General features: G+C 42.5%; 1 protein-coding gene across 3 annotated transcripts in view; it reads left to right on the plus strand.

Moving 5' to 3' along the window:
* The window catches only part of rtn3 (reticulon 3), a 29,698-nt gene that overhangs the window by 5,245 nt on the left and 5,987 nt on the right, over positions 1-18,466 (plus strand). The window contains exons 2-5 of one of the 3 annotated variants that reach the window (XM_076087143.1): positions 1,588-1,635; positions 5,515-8,457; positions 14,522-14,729; positions 16,307-16,445. In XM_076087143.1, the coding sequence (XP_075943258.1) occupies positions 1,588-1,635; positions 5,515-8,457; positions 14,522-14,729; positions 16,307-16,445 (3,338 nt within the window). The remainder of the gene's footprint in view (positions 1-1,587; positions 1,636-5,514; positions 8,458-14,521; positions 14,730-16,306; positions 16,446-18,466) is intronic. The other 2 variants (XM_076087144.1, XM_076087145.1) reach the window with 2 other exon arrangements.

Below are 18,466 nucleotides of genomic sequence, written 5' to 3' on the forward strand. Positions count from 1 at the left end.
TGGAGCTGGCTTTTGTGCACAGGGACATCGTCATTTTGAGACAGGAAAAGGACAAACACAAACTGTTGATGCCAAAAATAGAAGAACAATGTATGATTTGAAGCTGTAAGATTTCCCTTAACTAAAGGGCCTAGACCAAACCCCAGACAAAAGGACCGGGTCATGCTTTTTACATTACATTAGTCATTTAGCAGACGCTTTTATCCAAAGTGACTTACATTTCAGATTCTATCACATTCATACACCGTAGGCACGGCTACGGGAGCAATTTTGGGGTTTGGGGTGTCTTGCTCAAGGACACCTCGACATGCAACTAGCGGAGCCGGGGATTGAACCGCCGACCCCCTGATTGAAAGACGGCCCTGCTCTCCATTTAGCCACAGTCGCCCGCTTTTGACCAGGAATGTTAATAGTTAACCGTTGAATGGTGATAACAATTAAGCAGTTAATGTGTTGAAAAATCTGTTAAACTGCAAAAAATATTTTTAAAAGCTGTGCAAAACTTGGAGGACCGACTTGTCACTAAAATGTGAATAGCTAGTCCACCTTAAAGGTTAACCCACCTTAATTGAGCCTGGGCCAAACTTGTCGCTAACCCCCTTCACTTTAATTATCAGCAGGCAAATAAGACACTTGAACTTTGCTTGAGTCTTGAAGCGTTGTAGCATTTATTCATCGACAAATAAACCGTACACACTGCACTACTGCGTTCACAGCTCTGACGTTAATGCCAACTTCATACTCCGCATCACACGCTCCTCTCTCTCACTCACTCGCTCACTCGCTCAGACGATACGTTACGTCGGGCGTGCAGTACACTGACACGATGCACAGCTGACAACCTCTCAGCTAAACTAATTGAGGCGGTGGAGACTTACTGGGAAAGTGGCTGCATGAGTCCACGAAGATACACGCAACATCGCGGTTGCTAACTCTTCCTGACGGATGAACCGAGGACTCGGTTGCCTGTTTGGCTCATACACTGAAGCTGGTGATAAATGATGGATTCAACCCGTTTGTGCATCGGTTATTGTTGCACTTCAACCACAGCAAGGCACTCATCTTGTCAGTTGAGTTAATGATTGGTAGGCGACCCTCGTTAACCAATCTGTCAGGGGAAAAGAAAATTAGCATCCCTATTTAGTTTATTTAGTGCACATGAAATATTTTTGTCTTTAGTTTCCATGGTAGCAACATAAGCCTTGGGAGAAGTACTTAAGAAGAAATGGTCTTTTGACTGTAGTTCATTTGTGGGAAGCCTTTCTGTTTGCTCATAGCAACACTAAAGCAAAGTGGGAACCGCTTTTGTCTGCTTCTTAATTAAACTGTCTTGGTCTCTTTCCTGTATAGCAAATATAAGTGCATGTGTTAAAGTCATTGTAGGTTTACTGAAGTAAACAAATAGCATATAAATAGGGCTACTCTGTTATCATTTTCTGGTCTTTATCTAAAGTTTTTCTTTTGTAGAATTGTTACGGCTGGATAAGTTAACTCTTGTCTTCTTTTCCTTTGAATGGGTTCAGTGGATAGGACTTCTTTTCTTCCTCTTCTAGGATGATCATTCTTCTGTCCTTTTTACTTTTTCAGATTCCTTTCTTTCCTCTTCGCCTGTATCTCTCATTCAGTCTCCTCAAGGCAAGTGTATGGTTCGCTTACGCTGCTCGCCATCTCTCACCCTCTGTCCTGTACTCTCTCGCCAGCCTGCTGCTGTACCGCTCTACTTCATCCCTCTTTCTAGTGCCCCTCTCCTGCTCACCAGAGTCCAGTCAAAACACGAACCTGCAAAGAAACCAGCAATGTGGTGAACTCCGGTTCTAACCCCAGCTCGACCGGTCTTTACCCACCCCTCATCCTATAAACCTTGTCATGCTATTCCATCTGTTTCCAACACTGCTGACCCTCAGTTGCTGCACTAATTGTAAGTTAGCCAGGCAGCACAACTCCTGCTACCCTCAATGACATATGGTATTGGTGATTCTCGTCACCTCCCCCAACCCCTGCTGTAACTTGAGATGAAGCCTTTCTAGCTCATGCTGTAAATAGCCATCTTGACCTATTGACAGGTTACATTGTTAGTTTATTGTAAGGGCTGCAGGCATAGCCATAGTCTGACCAGCTGATGCTTGTACAGACATTAGCACATGTGGTACACTTTGGATAACGTGCCTCAGTTGCCTTGGTGGTGATTGATAAAATTGGCATAAATCAGCAGTAGTCACTAGCACCAATCAGAACAAGTCTTGGTCCGTTCACTGCTACTCGCCTATCTCCAGAATCTTCACACGCACACCAAGAATCAGTCCAGTAAAACCACCCCTCTGCAGCTGCTAGCAATCTGATCCAATTCACTTTTTACCGCCTGCTAGCGAGCATTATTTAGGTCAGCAGCACTCACTGTAGGTTCAAGATAATCCCAAGATTGCCACCTTATTTTAAGAAAGCAGAGAAGTTCAAGTTCACATTGTGCACACAAGAGCAGAAACCTAAAAATGGATCAGGTTGGTGTCTCTGGGGGGGGCACCAGCTTCCTGCTGCCCTAGTATTCAAGCTCCGCTCAGCCCCAGTAGCAGCCGGGCCCCAGAGGATGAGTGGCACTGGAGGTATCATCCACCGCCCAGCGGCCTGTGGCTGCTCACTCGCCCTCCACCCCCCTATCTGCTTCTGGCTTTGTGCATGCGTCACATCCTCGCTTAAGCATTAAGTAGTAGGTCTTCTTTGATCGGTTTTGCTTCTTTATTTTCCACATTTTTATTTTTGTGCTTTGATTCTCATCAGTGTTAGAGGTTTATACTTGTGTGAACAAATAAAAGTAAAAGCCAGTAAAAGTGATTAGTTAATAGTTCTCTATTAGGATCTGAGTAGGGTAGATGATAACAGGAACTACAAAGTATTCTTAGTCACATGTAACCATTATACACTTATATCAAAAACATCCAACCTAGTCACTCGTAAGTGAGGAATGACAGGACGTGACTGCTCCCTGTGGAACTTGAACTCTTACCGACTTCTGCTTCTCAGCAACGATATCTAACTTGGCTTTTGCATCACTATAGTTTATCAGTAAATCAATGCCTGGGATTTCAGAGTAAATGCCTATATTGTTGAACTTTAGTTATTCATCCCACTTTATTTAATTTGAGTGACAAGTGTTAAAAGACCATACATGATCACTCATCCCCAGTTACGGTAGAGAGCAGATTATATAAATCAGACGTGGAAGGCCTCTGAGGCTTAATTTGGCAGATGGCACATGAACAGTGGCATATTACAAAGTAAAGTTGTTGACAGCTTTATCTGAACCATGGTCATAAAGCCACTCATGAATTAGTTTATAGTCCCTCTGGAACCCAGGGTAAAATCTGTGAACGCTGTTGGCGAGATGGAAAGTCCGTTCATGTGGCCTAGTTTGAACAAGGCATTGTATTGTGGGGACAGGGGAGGTGGCAGTTCAAGACAAAGTGAACCAGTCAGTTGGCCATCAGAGGAAAAGTGTCTATGCAGGGATAGGGGAGGGGTCATGGGATCATGCTGACAACACAGCAAACATTGCAAAGTTGAAGAAGGAAAAACCTGGACCTTGCAGTATTAGTGGATCTGGAAATACGTTTTTCAGATTGTGTAATGGGTAAAGGTCAAACTAGTTGGTCAGAGGTTGGGGTTGGCCTTCAGGTTGAGCTGGGCAGCTGACGTTCATGGCCTAATATAGCTGCCAATTCCCCGTCGTAATGCCTCGATGTTGGGTGACATAGGAGATCATTGGCACAGAGACGGATCATGTGATTGTTGGAACAGTTGCTTAGAACATCTTTAGATCTCTGTGGCCTCCAGGATAGCTAAGGGGCCACACGGCTTGGGAGGTTGGCCCTGCCATCATGGTGACCATAAACGCCTCCTCAGCTGTGTGGTGTTCAAATGACCTGATTAACTGCACTGGGACAGCAGTATTTTACTTTTAGGCATATTTTTCATCATTTCTAGTATCAGAACATTACATAATATTGAGGCAGTTAACAAATACTAATTATGTAGCAAGTAACCAACCACAACGAATGAATGCAACTCTTCCGAGTGTTTGTAACCGTTTACCAGGTTAATGTAATGCATTGTCTTAGCTCTGTCTCCTTCCCTTTACCTACTGGACATCTACTTAGAACGTGCACATACAGATTGGCACAGTCAAGGAGAGAAAAAGAAATGTCTGGAAAAAATAGAATTTGAAAATAAAGAAGCTCAAAGTCATCCGAACCTGAAGCTTTATTCAACAAGAAGTACTTTGTTGGGAACCTTCAGGTTGGTAGCAGAACTCTAGACCAATCGGCGGCTCAGAAGGTCATTTTCACAGCAATATAAAATAGATATTACAGAGTGAATTAAGACCTATTCAACTATCTTAACACCAGCTCTAAGTGCTAAGTGTTTTGTTTTAGTTTTTTTACTGTGGTATCGAATTGGATATCGAGAATTGTTTACTTTAACTGGTGTTGGTCTTGACTACTACATTTCTGCTATTGTAACATCCCTAATTAGAATATATATATATGCTACAGTACAAAAAGTCTTTGGGTTGTAAGTACAGGCAGTTTTTATCTTTCTGACCTTTTGGCTTGTTTTTTGAGAAGCCTTTTATATCTCATACCTGTTTGTTACTTCACTATCTTAACGCAGTCACCATTAGCAGAACTCATGAAGTTACTGTTATTTATACAATTCAGTCAGCAGTTACAACCTTTTCAGTTTTATTGTGGCGTTATATTATGCTTTCTGTGAAACTGACATTGGCTTTTTACATTGAGGGTAGCAGCCTCCGTGAGTTTTCCTAGAAAATTGAAAAAATACAATTTTACACACAAAACCGAAAAATACTAGGGGCTTACGTAACCGCTCAGATTACATGGAACTAAGGAGACTAGTTGATACCAATTATATGTTTAAATTGTATTGACTCGGCAATTCTGGGTTTTGGAAAAACCACACATTAAACAATATCACACACTATCACCATATTTATTTTAGCTGAGAGCAGTTTACAGGACAAAATCTTTTCAAGTGTAATAGTGACTGACAATTGTATTAATGAAATGTTGTTCACAAACAAGCAATAAGATAAACCATATCAAAAAGAAATTGCTTTCAATCCCGCAAGTGTATAGCAAGTATACATTTGCTATACAAATTGCAACTGACATGCAGTCACCATCGTCACACGTGGTGAGATCAGTGAGATTTTATTTCTTTTGCTGCTTTATCCGATCATTCAAATAATTTAAGTTGCCATACTGAGTGCTGCCTGATGGAAACTTTGTGGAGTAGTTAAAAGCGGCATGCAAAAGGTGAAGAGCCATTATATGAATCTTATATGTTCATGGTGCAATGCATGAATGCTTGGGCTGCAACATTAAGGCCTCGCTGAATAATAGAAGTGCATGGGAGTTTAGTGTTGGGATACTACTGTGATTTATATGACCTCCCCTCCTTTTTCCTCTTCGCTGTCGTTCTTCATACACGCCGATGCAGACAAAAGAGTCGTCCTGGGCTCCGACAAGCCCTACGAAGGCGTTGCGACATCCCTCCGCTTTCCTTCTCAACCTGGCTCATTCACCCCTGATAATTACGGGAGTGAAGCGGGGCCGCCGGATGGACAGCTGGATTCGCCGATAATATCTCCTGTGTCAGAGCGAATAAAGGCACTGGAAGCTCTTGCTGCCAAAAAGAAGGAACCTGATTTTAGAAGTGATGGAGGGTTCTCTCACTTCAGAGACCGCCACCATGAAAAATTTTCCACTGACGCCCCCAAATTTTCCACTGACGCCCCCAAATTTTCCACTGACGCCCACAAATTTTCCACTGACGCCCCCAGACTTTCCTCTGACGCCCCCAGACTTTCCTCTGACGCCCCCAGACTTTCCTCTGACGCCCCCAGACTTTCCTCTGACGCCCCCAGACTTTCCTCTGACGCCCCCAGACTTTCCTCTGACGCCCCCAGACTTTCCTCTGACGCCCCCAGACTTTCCTCTGACGCCCCCAGACTTTCCTCTGACGCCCCCAGACTTTCCTCTGACGCCCCCAGACTTTCCTCTGACGCCCCCAGACTTTCCTCTGACGCCCCCAAACCTCTCTCTGACGCCCCCAAATCTCTCTCTGACATCCCCAAATCTCACGCTGAGACCCCCAAATCTTCCACTGATAAAATGACACCAACTGTCCAGAAAAGAGAGTGTTCAGTTGATCAGGAGTCACCAGAATCCCCCTTTGAAGTACTTGGAGATTTAAGGCAAGTGAATGAATCTGAAGAAACCGAAGAGTGGATGAAGACTCATTTACCTCCTGTGACAGACTTTGATGCTGTAGATTTAATTAAAGGCATGCTGACTTCTGAGAATGTTGCATCAAAGGAGGAGAAGGGGACTTGCATAGTTATACCTGATGCTCCTGCTGCCTTTGCTGGTGTCCCTGCTGCTTTCATGGATTCTCCTGCTGAAGCTCCAAAACTGAAGGATGAATTCATTGATGCACAGAAGCAGTCAAGTGTTGAGGAAGAGTCTGAGTTTGACCTAAGCTTTTTGCCAACAGCCTACATGTGGGATCAGCAGGAAAAAGCAGGTGCCCAGGCTACATCAAATCTTAATTCGGTGCTTCCAGCTTCGCCTGCACCTCCTTCCGGCTTTGACTCCCCATCTCCTCCCGTCAGTCCACCAGTTGGCACGGATGTTAAACACAATGTTTCAGATGACAAGAAGACCATGTGGACCGGCGATCTGGAGCCCCCAGAGGCAAGCGAAGCTGATAGTTCAGGAGAGTCAGACGACACTGTCATTGAAGATAGTGTCACTCTTCCTGCATCTGTTCTTCCTGCATCTTCTGATCCAGCAGTTTCAAATGATCCTATCCCTGCTCCTGCAAATCCCAGTCTTACCACTGAGGAAAATGAGCCTCCTCCACCAAAGTCTGAGAGGAAGCTAATGCAGGTTCCTACAATAAATGTTATTGAGACCGACGAGCCGAATTACAGTGAAGAGGAGATGGAAATGGAGCTTGAAGATGAGGATTATGAAGCTGTAAAAGACCTTGCTAGAGGAGCTTCAAAAACCCCAGAGCCAGATAACGGTAAAAAAGAACCACCCAAAACACGCCCCTTAGAAACAGAATTCATGGAAGGCTACTCTCCTCCATCCTCACCTGTGGACTCTGATGCTGAATACTCTCCTAAACACAACATACTCAAATCTCTTCCTGAAATAGTACATCAGGAATCTGCATCAAAACCTGAGGCCCAATCCAATCAAGCAAAATCTGAAAAATCACAGACTACCTCCAGTAAAGTAAAGGATGAAGTTTCCCCTTTCATACTCACAAATGAAGAACCGGACTTCCCAGAAAATGATGACGAGTGGTCGAATGAAGCACAAGAGATCCTGGTCAAACCTTGCAAAACTGGTCTTGCGTTCATGGAAACAACTCCTTATACTCAATCCAAGGTGGATGAAAAGAGCAACACGGCTGCAAAAGATGCTTACATGGAGACGACTTCCCGTTCTAAAACTAGCTTCATGCAAGATGATATATATGACAGACAATCATTTGATTATGATTATGATGCATCCTCTCCCTTGGATGATATTGATGACAAAGGGTTAGACAATGCTAAGCAGCGGTTTCTTTCTGATCCTTCTCAAATCCTCATTGAACCACTGAATGCAAGGAGTCAAAATCTGGACGATTTCACTTCAGTGAATGATGATGAAGCCTTCCCCAAGCCAGTTGGTCAGCCATCTCTAAGAGAATATCCCCAAGATCCATATTCCTCTTTCCAAAGTGAGACACTAAGCGGCGTCAATGAGCAAGATTTCATTCAGAAAATGACCACTGATGTTGTTACAGATAACATGGCAAATAGCAACTCCTTACCACCACAGAAAACTGCCTCAAAGATCCAGCAGGACACTAAACCAGGTCACCATACACCTAACTCAACAAGCAACACAGACAGCATTGCCCCTCGCAGCTCAATGTCTGAGCCTACAGATAGCTTTGTGGAGTTCATGCGAGAGTGCCTGAAATCAAGGCAGGATGAAGAACCTGACAACGCGCACCAAGCTGTCTCTTCCAATAACAAGTTGTGCAAAACCGGTATGCCTCCTTCCCAGTCCCCTCCAACCATGGTGATGGACCTTGAACAAGAACGGCTTACTATCAACGCTCTCAAAGAGTTAGGCAGCAGTCAAGAAGAGGAGGTGGAGCCTCTCCAGTTGATGGTTCCTGACCAGAGCAAAGCTAACCCCAGCGTGACATCTACAAAGCAGTCTTCATTTGCCGCAGTTCCCAATCCTCCATGTTCCCAAAGCAACCGTGTGTTTGACAGCACGTATTCCAAAGAGGTAGAAGCCATCGACGAATGGGTGGCTGAAGCCTATCATCTTGCTGAGCATGTCTTGACAGCAATACTAACCCACTTATCAGGTAACACTTGTTTCTTATGGGCTGTAGGCCTGCTGACCTCATGCAGTCCCCTCAAGAGACTAAAAAATACCTATTTTCTCACTTGCACCTTGTAACGGCCTGCTCCTTTCCAAAAAGTGTCTATTTTTACGTGTTGCATTCATGTAAGAACAGGCTTTATGGCAACGAGAAAAACACCCATTTTGTTGTTGCAGATTGATTCATAGTATACTATACACTTATACTAGGAGAGCATAAAGGCCTTAGTATGCTTCAAATGAACACAGTTAATTTCAAAGGTTACTTTACCAGTTCTTAAAGGCCACAATGTACACGGTGTCCCTTCGTAGGCATTCATGGTCTTGTACTTGTTTAATCACATGAAGAGTGATGAAGTTATTGTGTGGAGAATGAAAAAAGTGCTTCCTCTTGCTATTTATTGGCAAACATCTGCCGGCAATATTTCAGGCTCTAAAAATAACTGTAGTTGCTATGGTTGGGCTAGTGTAAAAAATGTCAAACCAGGTTGATATTAAGCCATACACGGGACCGCTGTACCAAATTGTACTACTACTAAAGATTAACAATGGCCAACAGTTTACTGTTATGTCACTTGTTGTCTTTTTTTAAAATACAAACTACTTTTAGTTGAACAAAGTTTAGCTTTGTTTGAGAATTCTGTTATTTTGTATATTTAGTCAATCATGAGCCAGTCTACAACCCATACTCTCTAGTGCAAATCTTTGCATGATCCCAAAAGGAGTCTGATAATTGAAGCAGGTGTTCTCATGTCAGTATGTTTAAATGCCTGATTCAATACGGACTACAGATAAACCTCTAAATGTCCAGTGAAAACCACCTTTTGGCTTACATGTAATGAACATTGGCATTTCAAAGGTATGATGATGTCAAGTAGCTAGTTACATATGCATATATAAAGCTACAATACAGACAAATCTTTGTCTTGAAAGTCATCGGCAGTATACTAAAGCTGTACAGACTGCAGTTGTCACAGAGATTATAGGAGCCAATCCACAGTGTAGTGTGCTATATAGACACTAAGGCTGCATATGGTCCAGTGATCCCCACTTCATTTGAGCTTTTGACCCTCTCCTGCCCTCTGTCAATGGACCACTGCCCAGCTGTAAAGGACAGAGTGGGGGTGGGGGTTTAGATATGGCGCCCAAGTGTTTGCTTGCAAGAACCTTGGAAGTCACGGGGTACAGTCAATCCCCAGTGTCGGGTTTCTGTCTCGATGCAAGTTTCCACAGCCCACTTGGTGAATACCATGACAAGGCATGGTACAACAAAACAAAATCATGCAAAAATACTTGCGTATTCATTGCAAATTCACACTTGAGTTTAGGCAAGATGCCATCTTGGGAAATTGGTTTGCTGTCAGGTCTTTCAGTACTTGCTTGTCCAATCCTCCTCTTCATCTATGTCCAGCTGTCCTTTTCCCACTGAAAGTTGTTTAGAATATGTGAGCTGATATTAACCAGCCTGTTTTCAAGCATCACAGCCTACAGTGATAGTTATTACTCTCTATTTAAAGTTGACCAGAGCAAGTGCAAATGTTCTGGTGGGTATTACTTTTCAAGAGTTACATTAGCCAGTTCTGCAGTACCCTCTCCTTCTCTGCAAACCCAATCTCCATTCCACACACCCATGCACAGAAGCTGGTATGCAGACAGTAATCCTGACACAGTCAGTGCTACGTCTACATGTGTTGAATATTTTAGCCTGAGCTGGCACACCAGAGTGCTGGTGCTCTAGCAACCAGAAACTAAGGGAAAGTGCAGAAGAGGCATAAGTTTAGCTTTATATTCAAGGATCCTTGAATCTTTTGACTATGTTTTAGCATCAAGTATCATTGATGTCAACAGAGTCCACCTCCTCTCGTCCCACTGGAGTCCCCACAAAGATGTGTGCACAACAGCCACCGATCTCCTGTTGCTGGGTTAGCCTTTTTCTGCGACCGGACAGTGGAGTAGCCTTAGGTCTTTGCTGGGTTAGCTTAGCTTCCATTTTGGCTCTCCTTTCTCTTCCTCCTGGGGCAGTTGACTCTGCTTTCAGTGGTGTTTGGACCAGCAGGTCTGGCTGGTTGATCGGCCGTGGGTGGTGATCGTCTCAAGGACCGCTGCACTTAATCCAATCCCCATGCTTCATTTTCTGATGTTGAGTAATGTATTCTGTCATATGCCATAAGTTCTCCAGTTATAAACGAGAGAAAAAACGCCAAAATAAAACAGAATTGGAGCAAAATGTATGGGAGCTACTAGCCGTAGCATGTACATGCCATCATGTTCATTGCTCTGTGCTTGAACAAGCTTGTTAGCTGTGCTCATAATGTTATCGTTTTCTAATTGAGATATTAATGACTTGGCGTTAAAGAGGAAGCTCTGTTTTTGTGTCGTGTTCTGTAGAGGAGCCTGTGTTGTCCTCTCCCTCCAGCCATGAGCTCGAGCTATTTTAGTGCTCCCCTGCAGTGCTGCTCCACAACTCTGGTTATTAGGCGGGAGGAGTTTGTTTCAGTTGGTGTGCCTGTTATGTGGGATATGCTCGACAATTTCTGCATTTCCTTTCAAGTTTTTGGTCCCCCTTGTCAGAAATTCCATCCCAGCCATCTGTTAGTGAAATCCACAAGGTGTTGGCAAATGTGATCCTCTAAATTTATTTGTGGGCTAGTTTTAATACCAGACTTGTTGTCAGGCTGTCAAAGATTAGTTCAAATCCAACATTCCATTAGTGCTCAGATTTGTGTTAATCCTCTGTGTGAAGATTTGTAAAGTGGAGAAAAGGCACATGTGAATACTTGAACTGAACCTGTATCAGTGTTTGGTATTTGACTCTCCACTAAGGTGTCTGACATGGACCTGTAATGTCATTTGTTCAGGTTACCATCTTGTTTTTAGTCAAAGGAATAGCTTCAGTCAGGATATGTATTGGGATCAAATCGCATCCTTTTTTTTTAAAGGTATCCAGTACCGATACCCGAACCTAGTGAAGAGCCATATTTGTCACGAAGTGGTGTAGACCAAACCAGAGCTAAAAGGAGTGTGATTTGTAATGTTAGCCACTGCTTTTATCATCCTTATTTCACTGGACAGTAACTGACAGAATATTTGCTCAGTGTGACAAAGGGTCATGTGCTGTAGGTCAACTACCAGTTTAGAAGAACATCTGTCCTGAATGTTCACTGTTTGGATTAGGCATGATTATGTACAATATTATTGTGCCCAGTTGTCTGTCTGCTAGTCCGTCCACTTTGAGACAAAATAGCAGATGGCTTGGACTCGGATGACATTGACCAGCGTGCCTATGGATTTATTCAGTAGTGACAACAATCCCCTGCTGTCACATAGTTTATCATTTGCTGTACATTGTGTGTGGAATTAAATCATGACAGAGACCTGAAACTCAACTAAAGCAGAATTTATGATGTCATGTAGGTAAAAGCAGGTAAAGTGTGCCAGTGGTCTGAATTGGTGCAGTGTGTTTACCTGCATGAGCAAAGTTCTGATGCAGGTTTTTAAAGTAGTAACCAGTAGAGTTAACATACTTGATTTATCACTTATAATGGCAGCAGACAGGTGCAGAACATTGTTCCTTGGTCCAGTTCATGTGTGCTGGTCCAGCCCGTTTCTGCTTCGGCCTGTGGTTGTGTGTGCAGCTTTAAGAGCAGCACAGTGAAAGCAGGCCACTGCGCCTCAGCAGCCACTGGGACCTCAGCAGATTAGAGTCAGGGCAAGAGACATGGATAGAGATAATGAACAAGAGCCGTCAAGCTCCGGCTGCCTCCAACATCATCGACCTGCAGAGCCCCCGCAGGCTGCCGAGAGTATCAAAATAATGCTACACCTTTCTTTTTATTAAATAAAATGTGTGTATATTGTTTTCAATGAGGGACTTTTTTCAAATCAATATATACATTTATTGATTGACTGAATGTAAGCCAAAGACACACTGCACACTGCCATTATTCATTGAAGGTTAGCTTAATAACATTAATTGAACCACTGTTTAAGGTTATCAAAACGTTGTTAAAACTCAAATTAGCTGAGGTCTTGTATAACGAAGTCCCCAACAAATGGTAGCTGTAACGCTAAAAATGTAATTTTAGAGCACTGTATTTCAAAATAACGCTGTTTATAAATAGTCTATTTATATTGTATTTTACACAGATTATTTTCATCTGAGTTTGTTTAAAGTTGTGCATGTGTGTTAAAAAGTGAGCCTGGAGGGAGGATGTTTCTCGCTGCCTCCCTTTGTGTGCTGGCAGCACACACACTCACCCCTGCAGTGCAGGGTGAGGAAACCCCGCTCATTGTTACTGTCAGATGAAAACATTACATCCCAGAAAAGTCAACTTTGTTTCCAGCTTGACCATCATGTAGTTTAATGTTTTCATATCTGTTTGAATCTGTCATATCACATGTCCCCAACATCGTCTGATTTGATAGATGAAAATTGCATTGTTTACTGGAGTTATGAGGTTTTCATGCAGTCTCATTGTAGGCTCTGACGGAATGAGAAACAATAGAGCTCTTTCTGTTTGTGTGTGAGCCCCACAGCAGTGCTGCTGCTTTTCTCTCACATTCTTACACACAGGTTCAGCTCTTGGCATGCTGAGCTTATTTTGTGAGTCAGACGAGCCATGTGGTGGTGTTAAACCTAATGCAAAGAAAACGTTTTGTACAGCATCAGTTCAATATCTATTAAGGTACTGAAAAAGGACTGATTTGTAAGGAATGATAGTCCATCAAATAGTCTCGTCATAGTTTGAGAAATATCAGTTAATTTTTCTCCGTTCAGCCACATATTTAGCTTTTATAGTGTTTGCAAAACATGCATGTTAAACTATTTTATAAGGATGTCTGAGTCGGATAACTACCCATATTAACTGTGGCAAAAGATGACTGACTGCAGTAATAATTGAGAGTTTGGGTTCAGGCCAAATATAGTAGACTAGCTGCTCATAACATGCCACATAGCCAGTCACAATAGCTGGCTCTGTCACCAACTAGGCATTGAGTTAACACAGTTTATCGTAGACAAATATTTGTACCATCGACACGATAACTTTTAGTTTTTCCGGCTCCTTGTTCTATCAAAGGTCAGCTCTGTTAACACTGCACTTGGTCAGCAGCATACATTTGCATGCATCATAGCGTTGTGGTTGAATGTCCCTGAGGAACAAATTGAGGCTGGTCTTGGTCAGAATTTTGGCCGACTGAGGAGACAGTCCCTCTTTTTCTAATAAGAAAGGAATGTGTGTGACATGCATCTTTGAACATGAGTGTGTGTATGAACCTGCATGAATCTGAGCTCTATCTACAGAGATAAAAAATAAAAATTTCTGCATTATATATTTCTGATATTAATTGGCATCTTTGTCCTTTGAAAAAGCAAACAGTTAGCTGTTTCTGTGATGTGTGTGAAGGTCCCATATAACGTGTGTTCCCATTAAACTAGCTGGAGCACTGAAGCCTGAACCGTCCCTGAGGCATCGGCCCACGTGCTTTCTCCCCCACTTACAAAAGGCTTTTTTGAATGCAGCCGTTTCCCCTACGCAGAGGGAAGGCGTGGCAGTCTGAGAGCGCCAGCCCATTCCAGCCTTACATAACTGCCTTGTATAGAGGCCATCCCTTCTGCATGCGCGACTCCCCACAGGACATGCATACAAACACGAAGCGGGCATCCACAGCAATGGGCCCTCCTCGGTTATTCTCTGCTGCACGTGCCGAAGAAGATTAATGTTTGCATGTTCATGTTTTATTTGGAGCTTTTCTCCACGCTCGCCTGACCACTAGGACAATACAAATATTTTCCATATAAATCTACCTCAGCTGCAAAGAGAACCATGCTTTTTTTCAACGGTTTCAAATAGAGAGCTGCCTTAAACAAACAATTTAGATTTCATCCTGAAAATTTAGTGTCGTTTTTTTTAATTGAAAAAATAAAAAGTTTTCAGTTTTTTCTTCAGACAAACTATTATTTTACAACTTGGTATGATATTTCATTTTATTCTGATATCAGTCTAACGCCCCCCCCCCCCCCACCCCTCCTAACTTCCTCTATGCAGTTAAGGATCTGATCTACTGGCGGGACCCCAAGAAGTCTGGCTTGGTGTTCGGGCTGTCCCTGCTGCTGCTGCTGTCGCTGGCAGCCTTCAGCTTCATCAGCGTGGCCTCCTACCTCCTGCTGGCCCTGCTCTGTGTCACCATCACCTTCCGCATCTACAAGTGCGTCGTCCAGGCAGTGCAGAAGTCCAGCGATGGACACCCCTTCAAGTAAGACCAAGTCCTCTAGAACTTCATTGCTACTTTACTTTACCTTCTCCTTCTTGTTGTCTGGGAGATTTGATTGGCCTGGGTTTTAAAACAAGGCCAAAACATGTTTTTAGTTTGATGCTCAAATTGGCAAAGTATAGAATGTTTCTACAGATCAAGTCATCAACTATACGAAAAAAACGAGTCTTATTCGAGTTGAGTCATTTCTGCCTCTTGGGATTTAATCCAATTGATGGTAATTTAACAGCGACCGAAAAGAGTATGAAAGTAGAAGTTTTTTATTGCTCAGTGCCAGCGACAGCCGTGGCCGCAACTTGTTTTAAGTATAACATCCACAGCAGATTAACACAAGAGCAGATCAGAAAACTAGGAGGCCTTTTACTAAATATTTATTGATTAAAAGCTATTCTTATACAACGGGGGTGGGGGGGCTATTCTAAATCGGTCCCAAAGACACGGTCAGGACCCACAAGTATGTCACAGGAGATTGTGTTAGGGTCACCAAATACATTTGCAGAACTTCTTCCAAAGTGTTTTATTTAACATTTATATCTGCAGTTCACTTTGAGCCACACGGGGGAGCCTGAATGTTTGTATCGTAGACTAATTATAACATTGAATCTAACATGAAGCTAGCGAACATTGTTTGTTTTACTGACGACAGGAAAAAGAACGTGAATCTATTAACTTCACCTAAATGTTTACGTTTTCAATAACGCATGCATGAAACATAGTTGTAATTTAACTTGTATCTCTTTGAAATGTCTGGTTTACCTATTCAAGTTAATTTAAGATGATGTGGAAATGGTCAGGAATGTGAATTTACACACAGCATCGTTATATAAGTATATATAAATAATTTACATCCATACTAGCGCGCCTGAAAACGAATATATTCAGGTGTAAACAGAAGGTAGATTGGTTGCTTAGTTACAAAACAAACGAGTAATAGAGTAGTCTTTAATAATGAAAGGTGGTGTTTGATACTTAAGATCTTCTCTAAAATCTTCCTCTATAAACTCAAACAGACACATTTCTTGGAAAGTTTTAGAAGTTTTATTTTTCAAACTTGGTCACAATGCTTCAGGTCTTGATCTCTCTCTCTCTCATCAAATTTACTTTAAAATTAACACTTTTTTAAAATTATGGGTCCATAAATTAGGTCAACACACGTCTCTCACTTGTTTTCTCAGTTTCGTTGTCTGTTCTCACTCGTAGCTCTGCTGGTGCCTGAAGTCCCTGTCGCACTGGAGAGCATTTATGCTTTTGTTTCTTTATAGTTTATGTGTGGACTTGGACAATGGTTGGGCAGAACAAAATAAGCATTAATAAGAAAAGGAAAGTCTTCCATTTTGTGTCCATTGTCCTCCTCAAAGCCTCAAACCGTGACTTCAGACATCCGCTCTGTAGGGCTGACAATGTCTTTTTAAGCCACAAAGAAACAAACGAAAGCCTCCCATTAGTGTCCTTGTTAAAGCTGCTCACCAAAGGCGAATTCTGTCGGTTTTCCTGCAGCACTCTGGGCCCACATACTTAGCCTCATTCTGTGCTCACCCTCCCCTCCTCCCTCTCTGCAGAACACTGATAGATAAGGATGTCAGCATCCCACCAGAGACTTTCCGCAAGCATGTGGACTCCAGTCTGACCCACATCAACCGAGCCCTGAAGCAAATGAGCCGCCTCTTCCTGGTCGAGGACCTCGTGGACTCCCTGAAGGTGAGCAGCTCCGACCTTCAGTCACCGTCCATTGTCACCCTGAGTTCTGGTCATTTTATCTGCTTATGGAAACCTTTACCCACTCTGTTCCATAAAGACCATAGTAACACCTCTCTAATTATAGTCCCAATCTGATCTGTACTGTTAAGATATACCCCAGTAGTTATCATTGTATTGTTGGATGCTAATTATTTAGATAATACAACCTAAACAGGTACAAAGAATCAAAACAAATTCTGGACCCAAAGAATTCATATTTTGGACATTTCTCTAATCTTATTGTAAAATATTTGAAAATGTAACCCCTTTGGACCTCAAAGAATTATTTAATGAAAATATGAAATTCGGAGGCAAAGAAATACTACAATATTTAATTGTTTCTAAATCACAACAGGGGGAGCAAACTGAAACTATAAAGTGATTCACCACTGGCATATGAAGGTATACATTTTAATACAAACATGACAGAAAATCAGTCTCTCCTGTTGTCTGCTTACTTCACTGGCCTACCAAACAACTTGTAAAAATCAGTCAATTGGTCCCCCGTGGCCTTTTTAATGACAACAACATCCCGGTTTCTAAAACACATTGGAAACAACAAGGAAGAAGCTCTGACCAAAGCCTCACATCGCTCTGAAAAGCCCCGAGCTGGAGGTTAACTTGATGAAGTCAAAGCCTGTCCTTCACACCCTCCCTCAGGTGTTTCTGCCCATTGTGAATGATTAAAACTGTGCTCAGGGTGATGTTGGCAGAGATGTGCAGGCATTCTCCAAACTATGTACAAGCAAGAAAGGTAAACAAAACCGCTGTCACTCCCTGAAAGCTGCAACAAAACTGACCAGCAGCTCAGTCCACACCCATCAGGCTACATGAAATACCTGTATGGGTGGATCACAGGTTTGACAGCTGCTTGTGTTTCACTTCGATAAATGATTGAACAGGTTTATGTAACAATGATTTTATCCCAGGACCGAACTGAAGAACACTTTTGTTATTGAAAATAAGTCTTGCTTCTGTTATACTCGAACATCAGGTTATAGCAACCAGCCATCACTGTCAGCCAAGCAGCAATAATACTCCACATATCATTATTATTATTATTAGCTTTTGTGCTTTGTGCTAAAGTTACTGGTTTAGCCTTTGTGCTAAAGCTCTGGTTTAGCCTTTGTGCTAAAGTTACTGGGCTAGTCTTTGTGCTAAAGGCGATAATGCATTGGCTGACGTGTCCGACCAATCACCGTACACTTGGGTCACTCGCGGTTCCTCTTGTGCTGGGAGAGTAGCTACTCTGAAATAGGAGCACAAAAGTCCCTGAAAACGGTGTTCTAAGAACTATGATCGTTCCTAGTTCTTGGGAGGCAAACAAAATAAAAATGCGGGCTCTTAGAACGATGAAAAACTTCCTCCGTTCCTACTGCGAGCGGTATCCGAGATTCTGAGCTTGACAGGAGAGTTGGATCAGCAGCACAAAGCTCCAGAAGTCTTCACTTCTCCTCCACTCTCTGATCAGCTCTCTGATCAGCTGGAAAGTCCCCAACAATACTCTCATGGTCATGAATCACACATATTCTTTTTATAATGCACTTTGCAATATAGTCTTAAAAATATGTGTAAATGGTTTTCCTTACTACTTCAATCAGTCATGTCGCTCAATTCTCATTCTACTGTTTTCTAAACAAAAATTAAAAACAATGTTTCACATTAAAAGCCTACCAGGGACTCAAGGGGCTCCAATTTAATTTGAAACATACGCAGGAGGTGCTTGATGTCATTGTCTGTAATCTAACAGGGATTGAAGTAGAAGTAAATGCAAATACTTAGTTAATATCTACAGAGTTGTGATTATGACATGATCCTGCTGTAGTGATGGGATTCATGCTGGACATGTATATGCTAAAGTTACCTTGAGAACCATTATAGTAAAATGAATTCCTGCCATCAATGTTGTTCTAGCCTTTATTAGTTTTTGTTGGCCACTATTAAGACATGATTTAAGAATTGACACTATGATCGAGGAGTGA

This window comes from Anarhichas minor, unplaced genomic scaffold (assembly GCF_050575085.1).
Source record: "Anarhichas minor isolate MPS153535 unplaced genomic scaffold, ASM5057508v1 ptg000009l, whole genome shotgun sequence".
NCBI classification, from domain to species: Eukaryota; Metazoa; Chordata; class Actinopteri; order Perciformes; family Anarhichadidae; genus Anarhichas; species Anarhichas minor.